The following is a 16,658-nucleotide window of genomic DNA, read 5'->3' as shown; positions in this document are numbered from 1 at the left end:
AGAAAATATTATGTAAAATGAGAGTAAATAGACTCTTTTAATAGGAGAAATGGAGACTTAGTGCAAAGAGGAAAAGTAAAGTAATACAAGAGTGTCCAGCCACATGTCATGAAGTGTGGCATGTGGTGGGACAGTTCGAAGCTTGTGTGACAGGGACTTGATACTTATCTCTTCTTTATAGCCTTTCTTTTTGAGCTGAAAACTATCAAGATTCTATTTTAGGCTAATCCAAGGCTCCTAAAATTTAAGCACCTCCCAAAGTTTAAAAATCCCCTATAATTTAAAGAAAACCCTCCCCCAATGAATATCATGTGAAAGCTCTTTTCAAGCACATGACAAAAACAGTACTTTTAACCTGCATATGCACATTATACAAATTTTTCATGATCATGTTCTCTTGCTTAATATAACTCTGGACTCTAGTAGATATAGCTCAAACTTCAAGGCATTAATCCTTTGAATGTGTAAGTCTAACCTTGATATACTTAGAGTTCCAGTCATCACAAGCACCTATCCAATCATATACGTAGAACCAGGTACTATCTCTCTTCTAATCCACTGCACAAGTCCTCCATAACATGTGGCCACTCATTAGTTGTTAAGCTAAAAATGCTCATTACAGTTTAAACCTTAATTAGTTCATTTTAAACAGCCCCAAAACTCAAAATGCACCAAAGTTTCTATGTCCCATAAGCAAACACCCAAACTTTTGGTTGGATCTGTCTATAGATAGAGAGGCTACCTACCACTAGTCAATCCTGTTTCGTAGATCTACACACTCTTGATCAGCTGGCCCCCTATTTCACTGTTGTCTACACCTCACAGAAAGGACATGTCAGTTCATGGATTGCATATCCAGCCTGTCCCAGCTGAGGTGCTTCCGTAGTAGTTGTCGCGCATCATCTTCACTCTGTTCTGAAACTGTAAACTGCCGCCCAATTCAATCCGGATAGATCCATCATCCATAGTAGCAGGGCAATGCCATTCCAAGGGAATGAGGGAATGCCTGTTAAGGGAGAACGACTGGGGGAACATGGGAAACCTGAGGAAACATGGGGGAAACGTGGGGGGGACATGATGTGTTGCCGTTACCCTTTGGGGAACATGGGATGAGTGATATGGAGAAAGAATAGCATTACTCCGAGAGTCGTGTCACTACTATCAGCCTGTCGAGAGTTGCGTGCACAGTCCGGATTGTCAGGAGCAGCTACGGGGCATCATGCACATCGTTTCAATCGACATTGACTAATTGATCTTTTCACCTTCAGGACCTGGATTAACATGATCAAACTCACGATTCTTGAGGCGCAATCTGTACAGGTCATAGGACTAGCAGTTGACCTCTCTCTCTCTCTCTCTCTCTCTCTCTCTCTCTCTCTCTCTCTCTTTTCGTAATAGGTAATTATATTAATTACAAAAAAGTAGAAATACAAGACTGCAAGATTACAAGATGCAGGATGGCTCTAGGCCATCATGCATGAAAAGATACAAAGTCACAGCAGCAAAGGAACAGAGGAGATTGTCATATGGCAAGGAGCTCAATCATCTCTGACCAAGTTATCAACATGCTGAACGTCAAGCTACCACTTGAAAAGTCCCCTAAGCTCTGCAACATGACGTTGAATCCCCAAGGTGGAATAAAAAATGAATGCATTGCGAGTAACCCGAATATACTAACCCTAAAATCTGAAAAAGTGAAACAGGATCTTGAAATGAGGTTGTGGAAGACCATGATATTTAGCCTTACCACAACTCTCTCTCTCTCTCTCTCTCTCTAGACAACTAGCACGGAGGGCGAGGAACTATTGATTTTCAGATATGACTATTTGGATATAAGCCTATACAGTTTGGCTATTGACCCTGCCTTCCACCTTTTGACTATAACCTTAACTGCATTACATTTCTCTCAGCCAATCAGAGCTTAACCAAGTGATCAGAGCTGATATCTTGAGGATTGAGATAGCAAGGACACGGACCCCCATCCACCACTCCCTTTAGGACCGAGGATGGAGTTCTATTGGAGTCACTTCTTGTGTCTCATTGTTGATGATGGATTCACTATTGGGCCAGCATACATGGATACCCGTCTCTCCTACAGCATACACGCTACTATTGGACAAATTCGCACCTCCTCTCATAGGCTATAGATGGAGACAGGTAAATGGACAGATACTCCGGCAAAGGATACAACTTGTTAGCTTTATTGCCGAGAGCTTGAGACAGAGGAGCACTACATATGCAAATATACAGTGTACTATGACATATGAAGACGATACAACTGCCTCTTCCGTGATGGTTTTGGACCTCTTCCTTGTATCACGGAATATGAGGACCAGAGATGCCTAGGTCTTTTCCTCCTGGAAATCCAATGGCACCACACAGCACTGTTGAGAAACCCTTCACCCTTTACCCGCAGTTTGCGCTTTTGTGTTTCTGCGTTTTACGTTTAGGGTTTGCAGTCCCAAAAAGGGGCGCCATCCTAGACTGACTATGCCTATTTATAGGCCACTCTCTCATTCATTCCTCACGGCTGATTCATTCAGTCCGTCACCTCTTCTCTCCAGCCTCTCCACTGCCCTCACACCCCCTTCAGGAGGACATTGTGGTTCGTGGTTCGTGGCAGTCTTCATCATCTTCCTTGTGCTACGGCACCCTTGTTCCCTTGTATCACATTCACTCCATGATTCAGGACTTCATCATTCCATTCATCAGAGCTTCTTCTCTCTTCTCTTCTCTTCTCCATGTTTGCCGAGTTCACTCCGTGTTCCTCCCCGCAAACCCTATTGTCTAGTTGGTACGTCATCTTTTGACATGGTATTAGAGCTGGATTTGCTCAAACAACGGCAAAGATCCTCCACTCCAGTGAAGGCAAAGACTAGTGGCTGGTTCGGCATCCACTTCTCTTCTTCTTCCGCTGCATCAAAATCTCGTTTTTGCATGTTTCAGGTGTTTTCAGCTTGTTGCACACACCCCTTTTACGGAGGACATCATAGTCTCAGTTGTCCCTTGTTGTCATCTATAGTTTGACGCCTGTTTCCAACCTTCCACCCGCAGTTTGCAGCTATTTACAGCAGAGCGACTGTTGCTGATCACTCTCCATTCAGAAAATAATCTCGTTTTTGCAGATTTCAGGTATTTCAGCTTGTTGCCCACACCCCGGACGCATAGAGAACATAGCGGTCCAAGTTGGCCATTGCTGTCTACAACAGTCTGGCACCTGTTTCCAACCTATCACACTCTGTTCAGAGCTGATTTTAGCATGCTGACTGCTACTCCTAGTTTTTTTCCTGCGTTTTTAGACTTTCTCTCTCCTCCAGCCTACGTTTTAAGTATTTCTCTCTCCTCACCTGCGTTTTTAGTCTTTCTCTCCTCACCTGCGTTTTCCAACTGGTTGCAACCTCTTACTACTGGTCACATCCTCCTCCCACTGGTAACTCACTTCCAACCCTTCCAAACTACCCTCCCACCCCTTGACGCGGACATTGCAGTTCGTGCTTCACATTGCCCTCACACCCCTTGAGAAGGACATTGTGGTTCATGGTTCATGGCGGCTGACCTCTTCCTTCTTCAGCAAGGCACACTCATATCCATGGCTTCTTTACCAACAGGTGACCAGACTACTGGGTGCTCCTACTATGGCATCACCAGACACACTACCGATGCTTGCCGACTTTGACCTTTGCTCCCTACCCCCCCGGAGTATATGTGTCTTCCACCAGACACTCCTTGTGCCACCTCTCCTTTCTACGCCACAGATAACATTCTGCATCAGCTATCAGAGTAAGATACATCCGATGTACACTAAGTCCTTTCGAGCACATGGAGGATCGATTGGTACTACAACCTCATGGAAATCGTCACAATGCCAACGGCAATCTTCTCCCATTTATTTTCAGGTACAGTGGCTTCCACGACCTACGGATCTGCAGTCCGCTCCATCGAGAGATAGCAATTGTTTGATAACATCTCCTCATCAGTCCGCTCCTTCGAGAGATAGTGGCTGCTCAACTCCTTCCTCTTCTTCGACTACCTAGACTGCTCCGCTGACAGATAGCGACTGTCCCCCACCTCTTGCTCATTTGGAGCCCCACCCTCGACTACTTAGGTTCGAGAGGCTACCTTTGTGAGCTCTTCAACACCCTAGATACCTTCTTCGGCACGACCAACAACACTTCTTTCGTCATCAGGCATTTCGAACCGTGATCCATAGTTTTTGGATTCCCTATCTACTTCAAAGGGGGATTCAGAAAGGGATGTTATTTCTTTGCTTTCAAAGGGGGCATTTACTTCTTCGACTTCAATGGGAGCCCCTCCACCTCCCACCTCAAAGGGGGAACCTACTCCACATGAAGGTTCTCACCCATCCTTTACTTTCTTGGGGTGGCTGTCTTCAACCAATCATCTCTTCTACTAATACCCAGGATCTTCAGGTACTACCTAGATGAAGACCTCGAAGGTTTGGCCACGACTTGGTGACGAGGCCTTCGTATTCCTTCCAGCATAGATGCATGGAGCTAGTGGCTTCTCTCCCAAGGTTGAGTTTCGGGTTCTCCAATTCACCCTGCCTACTGTTCTTTACTGCAAGTTCCCTTTCTGGTGGAAATCTTGGATCTTAGGGATCCTCTATATCTTCTTTCTCCTCTTCTCTTCTTGCCTTGGTCACTTGGTCAGCATGGAGCCACCTCCTGAGATCGAGTACCGGCATATCCTTATGGTTCTCATCACTACACAAAGTCTGACATTCCTCCTATGCATTGCATATTCTCATCATCTTTGTACTAGGGCGCTTGGGCAAGTGAAAAATTTCCCCACGAGGAACACTGTCCAAGTGGCACCTACTGCATGAGCATTCTTCAGCATGTAGCATTCCATCTCCACCTCACTCCTCTTTTTTCCCTTTTTGGGCCTGAGAGGGGGTGTTGAGAAACCCTTCACCCTTTACCTGCAGTTTGGGTTTTTTGCATTTCTATGTTTTGCATTTAAGGTTTGCATTTAGGATTTGCAACCCCAACAAGGGGCGCCATCCTAGACTAACTGTGCCTATTTATAGGCCACTCTCTCATTCATTCCTCACGGCTGATTCATTCAATCCGTCACCTCTTCTCTCCAGCCTCTCCACTGCCATCACACCCCCTTCAGGAGGACATTGTGGTTCGTGGTTCGTGGCTGTCTTCATCACCTTCCTTGTGCTACAACACCCTTGTTCCCTTGTATCACATTCACTCCATGATTCAGAACTTTATCATTCCATTCATCAGAGTTTCTTCTCTCTTTCCTTCTCTTCTCCATGTCTGCCGAGTTCGCTCTGTGTTCCTCCCTGCAAACCCTACTGCCTCGTTGGTACGTCATCTTTTGACAACTACGAGACAAGAGGTCACCTCACCCAAAGGGAGCCACACAGAGAGATTCGCACCTCATCGCATCACCTAATGATTGAGACACGTCGATGAAGCCATATTGCAGCCAATGAGAGGATGTGCCAACATTGTGGATGGGAGTCGGAAACGGATGAGCACTACATTTGTAGATGTACTGAATACTATGACATTCGAGGCTGCTATCATTGCGTCTTCAAGGAGGGCTTTGGACGACTAAGACGGCTAATGAACTATGAGGACCAAAGATGTTTGGGTCTTTTCTTATTGGAGTTCCGATGACGCAGAGCATTATTGTTATCGGATAGGAGGCGACCCCATCGTCATTCGCCTCTCCAAAGAGCAGTTACAGACTTCTTGACCGTAGCTGAACCCCCACCTGCTACCACCCCAAACACTACATCTCCTACTACTGATAGGCGTTGTCGAGGTACAGCATCAAGTGGCATCACAGTTAACAAAGCTACAGCGTTTCGCAGAGCAAGAAGCCCTAGAGTACCTACTCGGCAACATAGGCATGCCCATATGCATCACATTCACATCATGATTGCTCATTACAGAGGTAGATTGGTGCGCCGACTCAGTTGGAGGTAGTTTGCATAGTCTTGGTGCATTCAATAGACTCACGGGGAGATACTCTACACTCTTTTTAATCTTTTTAAACTTGGTTTTTCCAAATTTTTCAGTTTCCATACTTCTCATTCCAATCTACCACGTAGACCTACACATAAATTTTATCTCTTCTTCTCTGATGAGAGATTATGATACTAGTTGTATTGGTTATGGTCTCATAGGCCACTCTTGCCTTTTAGAGATGTTAATAGATCTCTCTCTCTCTCTCTCTCTCTCTCTCTCTCTCTCTCTCTCTCTCTCTCAAAACACGCTGAGAGCGTTAGTTTTTACTAGCTACAACTCTCTCTATTATCAAAAACAACCCTCAACCTTTTCTTTTACTAATTATAGTGCTCTGGACAATTATGCATTAAAGGAAGATGCAAAGAAATGGAAATGCAAAATGTATGAGCAATAGAAAACAGAGGGATCCAATCATGCGAAGGAATACTTGTGCCATGTTGACATCGGAGCCCAAATAAATTTTTTCCCAAACACCACACCTGAGATGCAAAGGCACATCTCCGCAAAGTACCTAAGTGAAGAAGACAAAGCATGTACAAGGAAAAAGCAAATTGAAGCCTCTTTTTTTAGTGAACAAGCTGATAATGGAGTCATGGGTAATGGAGCCATGCATGGGGGACTTGGAGCTTTTACATTCTCACAGTCACATCATGGAAAATGCAACAAGAAACAAACCTTGGGAACAACTTGGGATCCTCGTAAAAAAGAGAAGGTGGATGCAACTATGGCAAGGTTTCTCTACCATGATTGTTATAAGATCTCCTTGCTTCCTTGAGATGGTCCAAGAGATTGCAAAGTATAGTCCAACCTATAAGCCTCCATCATATGAGACACTACATACCACTTTGTTGCACAAGGAAAATGATGCAATTGAATGTGCTTTGGCAACTGTGCAAGAAAGTTGTGTGAAGAATGGTGTCTCTTTGATAGCGAATGGATGCAGTGATACTCAAAAACGGTCCATCCATGGAATGGTTATTTATTCTCAAGGATATATGCAATATATTTCCTCACATGATGCCTCAAGTACAAGAAAAAGCGCAAATCAACTTGTGAAGAAATGGGCTGAAGGTATTGAAAAGGTTGGGGCTGAAAACGTGATCCAGCTTATTGTTGATGGTGAGGCAACAAATAGGACAGCAAGTATGAAACTTGAGGAGAGATACCCGCACATCACATTCAGTCTATGATTTGCTCATTCTTTGAGCACTTTGCTGAAAGACATTAGTAACTTATCATGGATTGATCTCTTTATCCAAAAGGGCAAGGACATAATCAATTTCATCCAAAGACATTAGTTCATTCTTAGTGAGTTTTGCAACAAATCACCTTAAGAGATCTCCATAAGTACTCTAAGATACGCTTTGACTAAAGCTTTCTCATGATGAAGAGACTTGAGAATGTGAGCTTATCCCTAAAGCAATTGGTGGTAAGTAATGAGTGGATAGGATGGTCTACTTCTGGATCAAGGGCTGATATAGCAATGCAAAACATTATACAAGATCATGCTATAACATGTCCAACTCAGGAGCCCTCAGCAGCAAGATTTAGTGGTCCATCCACAGACTTTTCATAAGCAATGCCGCCCAGTACTCCTTAGAATAACACACGTTTTGCTACCTAAGCTCTCTTGAAACCACTTCGCAATGGAAGGTTCTGGCTATAACCCATAAGAATCAACCTAAATCTGGGTTTTTAATTCGGCACTAAGGTCATTAGCTTAACTACCGTCGGTCTTTGAGCCACTGCATTCGCAAGTCAACTCAAACCAAAGCAAACAAATGTCACACTTGGTTCATAGTGAGTGAGAAATGAGCAAGAGCGATACTTGTTGACCCCTCTACTAGTAGGGCATAGTCTCAACTCCATTCCCTTAAAATGGCATTGATTAGGTCTAAGACAACACACTAGACAGTCACACATTTGACAACTTCCTATATCTAGCGCCTTGAAGAAAAACTCTCAATTCACCGAGACCACCCATCTAAAGGACACATCAATCGGGGATCTCACCCTCTTCCTTTCCTCGGGTGTATTTTAAGTTATCATATTATCCTAACACATTTATGCTTGACATGCAAAGACAGCTTCCTTAAATAACCATTAAACATTGGTTTCTTCACATAATTTATGGTCATTGACACAAAGACAATGTCAAACAATCCTTTGAAAGTAGTTGCAAAAACAATGTATTCATTTCATGCCTTCTCCAAGACACAATGCCAACCTGGCATTCCACCCCTTAATCCGAGACTCATATCCAATCTCAAGCACACAATCCACCAATCCGCCCTTACCTAGCATCAAGGCCTTCCAGAAAGTCCATCCTAGGTCAGCACGCAAGCGTTGGACGACTCCTAGAAGTATAAGAGGTTTACTAGCCAGAGCTCCCTTGGCACCCTCACCTACTCCTACCAAAGGGTTCTCTAAGGAGAGACCTCTCCCATCTGGGGTTGGTCCTAACCTCTACCACAGTCAAACAACCCCTTGGTGAAGCTCTAAAGAAATACCCTAACACAGAAACATAAACAGAAAGTGTACAACAAAGCACAGACTTATAAAAGAACAAAGTTAGGGTTAGGCTAACTCAGAGACAATGAACACAATGAAAGAATGAAGTGATATGACCACTAAATATACGATGCTCATGCAACAAACACACTATGCAATGAATGAATATTGTACCTCAAACTCATATATCTCAAGGATCAGAACATGGGTAATTAGTTGGAGAGTGTGTCGTACTCTGAACAGATCCCGAATCACAACAAGCCAGCCTCCAGGTGTCGAACATCAACAAATTCAACAGTGAGAAGCTGGATCTGATGCAAACACTAATGAGAAGAGAGAAACACTAAAAACACAGGCAGCAAGCTAGAGAAAGACTAAAAACACACGCAGGACAGCTTGCAAGAGAGAGAAATAGTAAATCCGCAGGTAGGACAGCTTGCAAGAGAGAGAAAACCTAAAAACGCATACTACAGGACTGTGATGACCTGGTAGGCTGTACGGCATTAGGTCTGCACAAGTACAGCATTTGCCTAGTTGGAATCAACTCCAAACTACGTGAAGAGCGTTGACAATCAAGCATCAACTAATGGAGACAGCAATGGACAGCTTCGGCTAAGATGTCCTCCGCAAGCGGGGTGTGAGCAGCAAGTTGAAACACCTGAAATCTGCAAAAACAATATTAAGGGCTGAATGGAGGGCAGCATACATATTTATAGAAATTTTGGGCCGTCCCAAGTGGGTTTGTGCTTATGGGACAATGAAACTCCCTAGGATCGCGTCTCTTTTAAAACAACAAGGTTTCTTCATTAATTAAGCATGTTTTGGGGATATTTAAGTAAAGCTAATGCATTATTAGCTCAACACCCCCTCTCAGGCCCAATAATGGTGCCACGAGAATAGAGGCCAGCCAAGCCATTTCTTAGTTTATCTTTTATCCCAAGGCATCCCAACCCAAAGCAGTCAAAGCATCGGTAAAAGGGTGCGCGTCGACTGCCCAGTGGCCTACTAAGACTACAAAGCCGATGGTTATCTTGCCAAGGGAGCCCAAGTGATCACCCCAGAGAGGACAGGGCATCGGACAAAGGGTGCACGTCGACTTCCAAGTGGCCTACCAAGCCCTACAAAGGCGAATGGAATCAACTATGGACTTCTTCTTTTTTTTGTTTTTTTGAGGGCTTTTTAGGTTTGATAGATCAAGCATTAAGTGAGGGTTTCAAATCAGTTTTCGTCCTATTTTGAGTATCCGTGCCTCAAACGGGAGAGTCATAAGGGATGGTTAGCCACAAGACCTTCACAAAACAAGCATACTATCTCTACCATTACTGGGTGTGGATGAGGAAAAAAATGGCCAAGTGTGTGTGTATAGCAAATATGTCAAGCAAGCAGGACAAGCAAAGCAAGCAAGCAAGCTGGGAAAGACTGCCTTGGAGACTACCATGTGCAATGCCACAAATATGGTGGATCCTAGAGTCGACCACTCCAAACGACCGAAAAGGGATAAATACACACACATGCATGTTTACCTGAACAGAATGCCAATGCATCGGGTAATGCAAAGGGAGATGTAAGATATCATACTCATGCAATATGCTATACCACAGTGCCACTGGGACAGTGCTCTCACAAGGGAATTGTTCACTTGCCCAAGTGCCATTTTACAATCATGTCATCCTGACAGTGCAGATGAAGTTACAAATGTCCATAATACAATACAAAAGAATAAATGAATGGAATGTCTAAAAAAAACTGTAAGCATCTTCACTGTCACTATCAAGAGTAGAAGCCACCCCCTCTCAAACTGAAAGGGAAAGCAAGAGGGACGCACCCTCTCCCCGTCAAGCTGAAGAAGTAGAGGAGGGTGTACCGAAGCCGATCCTGGGTAGCACGTACTGAAGAACTGGTTGGGACCGCTTTGGTCAAGATATCTTCAAAAATTATCTGATAATAGCACAAACTCTAGGCGAATAGCGCCTACCTCAACCTGCTCTTGGGAAAAGTGAAAGTGGACTCCCACATGCCGGGTCCGTGGTGTGATGATCGGATTGCCTGCAAGGGCAATGGCACTCTCGTTGTCGCAGTAGATAACTATGGGAGAGTCACATGGAAAGTGAAGCATCGGCAGTAAACTCCTCAAATAGATGGCCTCGATGGCGCCATCGAAGAGAGCTCGATACTCAACCTCGGCCATGGAAGCCGCCACCGTCCTCGCCTTACGGCTGGACCAAGAAATGGGAGCCGTGCCCAAGGTAAAGAGGTAGCCGCCATGGAAATGCCGGTGTCAAGATCTCATGCCCAATGAGAATCAGTATATCTCTGCAAACATAAACCAGAACCAGATTTCAGGCCATAAGAATAAGTACACCCCAAATAACGCAATACACGAAGACATGCAATCCAATGTGACATCCTAGATACTGCGAAATACTGACTGAGTATGAGAACTGAGTAAGCTAAATCTGGCCTAGTGTGAAATAACCAAAGAAGTTTTCCTACAACAGAACGATAGGTATGTTCAACGAAGGGTTGTCCTAGGGTATCCTTCGACAAGTGGACAGTAGGATCTACAGGCGTGGCTACTGGCCGTGTCTGATCCGGAGTGTACTATTCCACGAGCTATAATGCGTAATTTTGCTGTGACACAAAAATACAGCCCCCAAAAGGAACTATATCCATCTACAAGAAATAGGACAACAAACCAAGGTGTGTCATCTCAAATGTAGCTTTAAGCTTAGCCTTGATTTCCGCTATTTCAACAAAATCTGAGACTATGATGAGTAATTCATCAACGTATAGCAGAGGATATAGCTAACCCCCTATGCAGTAGATCGAACATATAAGTTCCGGTCATAAGCAGTAGAATCGTATCCGTGAGTCTGCAAAACTCATCCATCCTATGGAACCAAGACCGCGGCGCTTCCTTCAACCCATAAAGAGCTTTATGAAAGCGGAATACCATATCCCTAGGGTTTCCTAAAGGAAAGTCTGGTGGTTGCTCCACATAGACTTCCTCCTCCAAGAAACCATTTACGAAGGCACTCTTGACATCCATTTGATGTATCGGCCAACCGTGGTGAGTAGCTAGCGTGAATGGCAACAAAAAGGAAGTCAACCGCGCAATAGGGGAGAAGGTTTCTTCATAATCAACGCCATGCTTCTGTCGAAACCCTTGCATGACAAGGCAAGCCTTGTACTTGTCTAAAGTCCCATCAGCTTTTAGCTTGGTCCTAAAAATCCACTTTGTTCCAATAACTTTCTTGTGGCTCGGATGATCCACCAATGTTCAAGTCTCATTTCGGTCAATACTCTCTAGCTCCTTCTCCATGGCCTCTTGCCATTAAGGGTGTTGAAGAGTCTCCTACCATGTAGCCAGCTCAGAATGCACTATATAATCAACTGTAAACAGCGACGCAAATGATGCCTGAGGAGCAAGTCGGACAAATCTTCTAGGTCCCTCTAGAGTGGAATCCAGTGGTAGGATCCCCAAATCCCGCAAGGTCTACTCGTACCAGCGAGGTAATGGGTCTCGAGGAGGGGGCATGGGAGCGGAAGAATCTGCAGAAATGTCAAGAGCAGCAAGTAGACCAGGCTCACTAGACAGGATCTCTGATGATGTGGAAGAAGGAATCGGATTGGAGTCCTATGCCGAGGACTGTACGATATCCCTCTCGTCAAAGACGACATCCCGCCTAACGATCACCTTGTTTGTCCGAGGATCAAACAAACGATAGACTTTCGCTTCAAAGGAATATCCCACAAAAACAAGGAAATCAGCTCTGGGAGTGAGCTAGCCTATCTTGTTATCAAGCATGTGTGTGTAAGCACGACAGCCGAAAACTCTTAAGTGGGAAATGTTAGGCCAAGAGCCAAAAAATGCCTCATACGCGGTCTTCTGAGAAAGAGCCGCAGTGGGGCACCAATTGAGGATGTATACCGAAGTGTTAACAACCTCGAACCAAAGGCACTCAGGGAGCTCTGCTACTAACAGCATAGAGCGTGCCATTTCCATGACTGTCCGGTTTCTACGCTCTACAACTCCATTCTAAGAAGGGAAGTTCGTAGAGGTGAGCTGGCGGGAGATGCCATGCCTCTGTAGAAACTCAGAAAACTCATGGGAGATGAACTCACCATCGCTATCAATCCTCATACAACCGACATGACCACCAATCTGGTTATGAACCGGCAGCACCCAAGCAAAAAAATAGGTGAAAGCATCTGACTTATGCTTGAGAAAATACATCCATATGTATCCGGAATGATCATCCACTATCAAAAAGAAGTACAATACGCCATTCAAGGCGGCAGTGGATGTCGGTCCACAAAGATCAACATGAATAAATCTAAGAGGTGCCTTAGCACAATGTGAGGTCTACTAAGACTATCAGATATGGTGTTGCTTCCCGAGCTGACATGCTTTATAGACATCTCGGGCTAGCTTCAGGCGTGGAATGCCCTTAACCATCTCACGGCGTGACAACTCATAAAGAGAGTCATAACCAAGATGCCCTAAGCGAAAATGCCAAAGGCGCTCATTGTTCGTAGGCTCTCGAGATGTGGCTAAGGCTTGGAAGCTATGGAACACGGATCCCTCAGCTGTCGGCTCGGTCAAAAAATCTGTCATGTAGTATAGGCCATTAGGCTGTGCTTCACCACGAGCAATCACTAAACAAGTCTCAGAGTCAAGCACCTCGATTGTGGTCGATGTAAAGAAGACTGCTCCCCCCAACCGGCAAAGCTGCTGAACAGATAACAAGTTCACTCCAAGCTGAGGGACATGATATACATTGTCCAGCAAAGCCAAATCCAATCCCTTGTCAGTGGAAAAACTGACCCAACCTTGAGCCTGAATCTTGACCGAGGAGTTGTTTGCTGCGCGGACCTGTCTGGTTGCAAGGACTTGGGAATGGAAAATGTCTACTATAGGAGTCATATAATGTGTAGCTCCACTATCCACAATCCAAACAGAAGCTGAAGTGCTCGGTTGTGATGAGTGGGCCTCTACGGTAACCTCATCAGGAGGCAACTCATAGATGTGGACGAGACTCACATCTGATGTCTCTATGGAGACAATTATGGGCCTCTGCAAACCAGTCAGATAAGCCCTCTGGAGTTCAGAACGTTGTCGACTGAGATAGTTGAGCAGTGGAGCAGTATGAGCCGGACCTTTAAACTGCCCCTTGCCATCACCCTGTCTCCCTTGCTAGGGGTTTTTCCCAACTGAGGAGCGGGTGTCTGTGACTTAGATTTTGGTGTTGTACCTCTTGCCTTTGATTGACACTCGTCGTCAAAATGGCCAGCCTTTTGACAATGTTGACAATACCTATTCTTTTTAGGTACATTATGCCACCCAAGTTTAAGAGATTGGGATGTTCCTTGTGATTCCTCACATTGATTTTGCTTTTGATTTTGATTTTGATTTTGAGTGGAGATTTGGTTTTGTTTTCCCTTCCCTTGTTGTCCTTTCTAAGAATGAGCAACAAGAGTCCCCTTTGAAGAGGAATTCATATGAAACTGATCGAACAACCGTGCGTAATGCAACAACTGGTACTCAAATTCATAGAATGTAGGCATGGTAGGATTTGAAACTATACCTTCCATAAAATTGAAATATTTCCCGGAAAGTTTATTTAGGAACAATGTGACCCGATCGTTAGAGGACTTGGGAGTCCCCATAGTGGAGAATTCAGCAAGAAGACGCCGATACTCAGCCAACTTGACTTTCAAGTCATCCGGTCAGTGATTTTCAAAAGCTGGAGCTCATGGTCAAGATTAATACGACGGGTCCTATCCCAAGCCACATAGCGGTCAATCAAGTGTGCCCATTGCTCAGACGTAAGTCAAAATGTTGAAGCTGAGAATGAAACTCACGCAATAAGCCATGCATCAGCTCGATAATAACGGAGGGATTTCTAGCCTTCCGTGAGTGGACAACCTCGTATGGGACAAGTGCGGGATCGGGTTGGGGTTCCAACCCCTGCACAAGATCCCATAGGTTCTGGGAGTCAAGGACATGTCTCATCAAGTTTGACCAAGTGGTAAAGTTTGACCCGTTAAAACGAGTTTGTCATTAAATGCATGCTTGGCAGAAGATGAGCTAGAACCATGAGGTGTCGGGTAGGTGGGGTAAGATGGATGTGAGGAATAAGGTGGTGGAGGTGGATATATCTGATAGGTGGTAGAAGGGGGTAGACATGGGTAGGTAGAAGATGGCTGTGAGTGTCCAATAAGTGCCGATTGAAGCAGAGGCACTGGAACATGAATGTTTTCATAAGGTGCCGGTATAGGTGGAGGCACTGGAACATGAATGTTTCCATAAGGTGCCGGTGTAGGTGGAGGCACTCGGACACAAAAGCCCTGTCCGAAGTGAGGCTAGGGAACAATAGTATGACCAGAAGGTCCATTAGCTAAACCCATCAACACAAACTCTGGAGTCAACAAATCCACACTCGGGAGAGACGAGGGGGGATACCTAGGCTGCAATGATCCCAAAAATGCGTGTGAAGTAGGTGGAACACCACCCGACTGAGGAAAGGATGAGGTCCTAAAGGATGTGTCTATGTTTCCATAACCCCCCGGTGTCATGTGTGGTGCGACATGAGGTGTCTGAAATGAAAATGTAAATGGTGTGAATGGAAGTGGAGAAGTAGCGAAGGAATGTGGTAGAATGGGTGGGTTTTGAAAATGTGGTGTGTAAGCTGCAAATGCATTTTGTTCATTTTTATCATTTAATGATTGGAAATGAAAATATGAAGATGATGATGCACCATGCAATGAAGAAAAAGGAACACCAAATTCATTTTGATTTTATGAAGTAGACGGAAAAGAAGGAAAGGTGCGATGTCGTCTTTGACGAGAGGGTTATCGTACAGTCCTCTGCAAAGACTCCAATCCCATTCTTTCTTCCACATCATCAGAGATCGTGCCTACTGAGCCTGGTCTACTTCCCGCTCCTAGCAAACCTTAGGGAATACAGGGATCCTACCACTAGATTCCACTCCACAGGGACCTAGAAAATCTGCCCGGCTTGCTCCTCAAGCATCATTTACGTCGCTATTTACAGTTGATTATATAGTGCATTCTGAGCTGGCTACATGGCAGGAAGCTCTTCAACACCCTCAATGACGAGAGGCCATGGAGAAGGAGCTAGAGAGTATTAACCGAAATGAGACTTAGACATTGGTGGATCATCCAAGCCACAAGAAAGCCATCGGAACAAAGTGGATTTTTAGAACCAAGCTAAAAGCTGATGGGACTTTAGACAAGTACAAGGCTTGCCTTGTCGTGCAAGGGTTTCGACAAAAGCATGGCATTGATTAAGAAGAGACCTTCTCCCCTACTGCGCGGTTGACTTCTTTTCGGTTGCTACTCACGCTAGCTACTCACCATGGTTGGCCGATACATCAGATGGACTTCAAGAGTGCCTTCCTAAACGATTTCTTGGAGGAGGAAGTCTATGTGGAGCAGCCACTAGGCTTTCCGTCAGGAAACCCTAGGGATACGATCATAGTTACCAGGAACGGAAAACGAAAACGGAAGGAACGCCTAAAGTTAGGGAACGGGAACGGCATATATATATATATATATATATATAAAAAGAGAGAGAGAGAGAGAGAGAGGCCAGGCAGGTAAGAGAGTCAGGCCAGGCAGGTAGGAGAGGCAGGGGACCGCAGGCTAGGCAAGCAGGAGAGGTGGGAGTAGGTAGGGCCCAGGCGAGCCAAGCAAGAGCAGGTAGGGCCAGGCGAGGTAGGCGGGAGCAGGCGGGTAGGAGAGGCAGAAGCAGGTAGAACCCAAGCGAGACAGGCGACAGAGGTGGGAGCACGTAGAATAGTCTATGGGAACAGGAAACGGCTACTGGTACAGCTGGGAACGGGCAGGAACGTTCTATGGGGATTTCACCGGTAGACACATGCCGGAACGCGTTAATCCGTTCCTTAGGCCCGAAACAGGCATTCCCTATTTCTATGGATACGGTATTCCGCTTGCATAAATCTCTTTATGGGCTGAAGCAAGCGCCGCGGTCTTGGTTCCATAGGATGGATGAGTTCATGCAGACTCACGGATACGATTCTACCCCTTATGACCCGAACTTATATGTTCAATCTACTACAGAGGGGATTAGCTATATCCTGCTATACATTG

General features: G+C 45.1%; 1 protein-coding gene across 3 annotated transcripts in view; it reads right to left on the bottom strand.

Moving 5' to 3' along the window:
• LOC148030308 (uncharacterized) overlaps nucleotides 1-16,658 on the bottom strand; it is a 123,020-nt gene that overhangs the window by 27,927 nt on the left and 78,435 nt on the right. For 2 of the 3 annotated variants that reach the window (XM_087686604.1, XM_087686606.1), the window contains exon 7: nucleotides 8,697-8,788. The exons of the other annotated variant lie outside the window; for it this stretch is intronic. In XM_087686604.1, the coding sequence (XP_087542730.1) occupies nucleotides 8,697-8,788 (92 nt within the window). The remainder of the gene's footprint in view (nucleotides 1-8,696; nucleotides 8,789-16,658) is intronic. 3 annotated transcript variants of the gene reach the window in all.

The sequence above is a fragment of the Lygodium microphyllum genome, chromosome 10, assembly GCF_053477565.2.
Source record: "Lygodium microphyllum isolate KBCC chromosome 10, Lygodium_microphyllum_v1.1.10, whole genome shotgun sequence".
Classification (NCBI taxonomy): Eukaryota; Viridiplantae; Streptophyta; class Polypodiopsida; order Schizaeales; family Lygodiaceae; genus Lygodium; species Lygodium microphyllum.
This window is presented reverse-complemented; position numbering and strand designations above follow the sequence as displayed.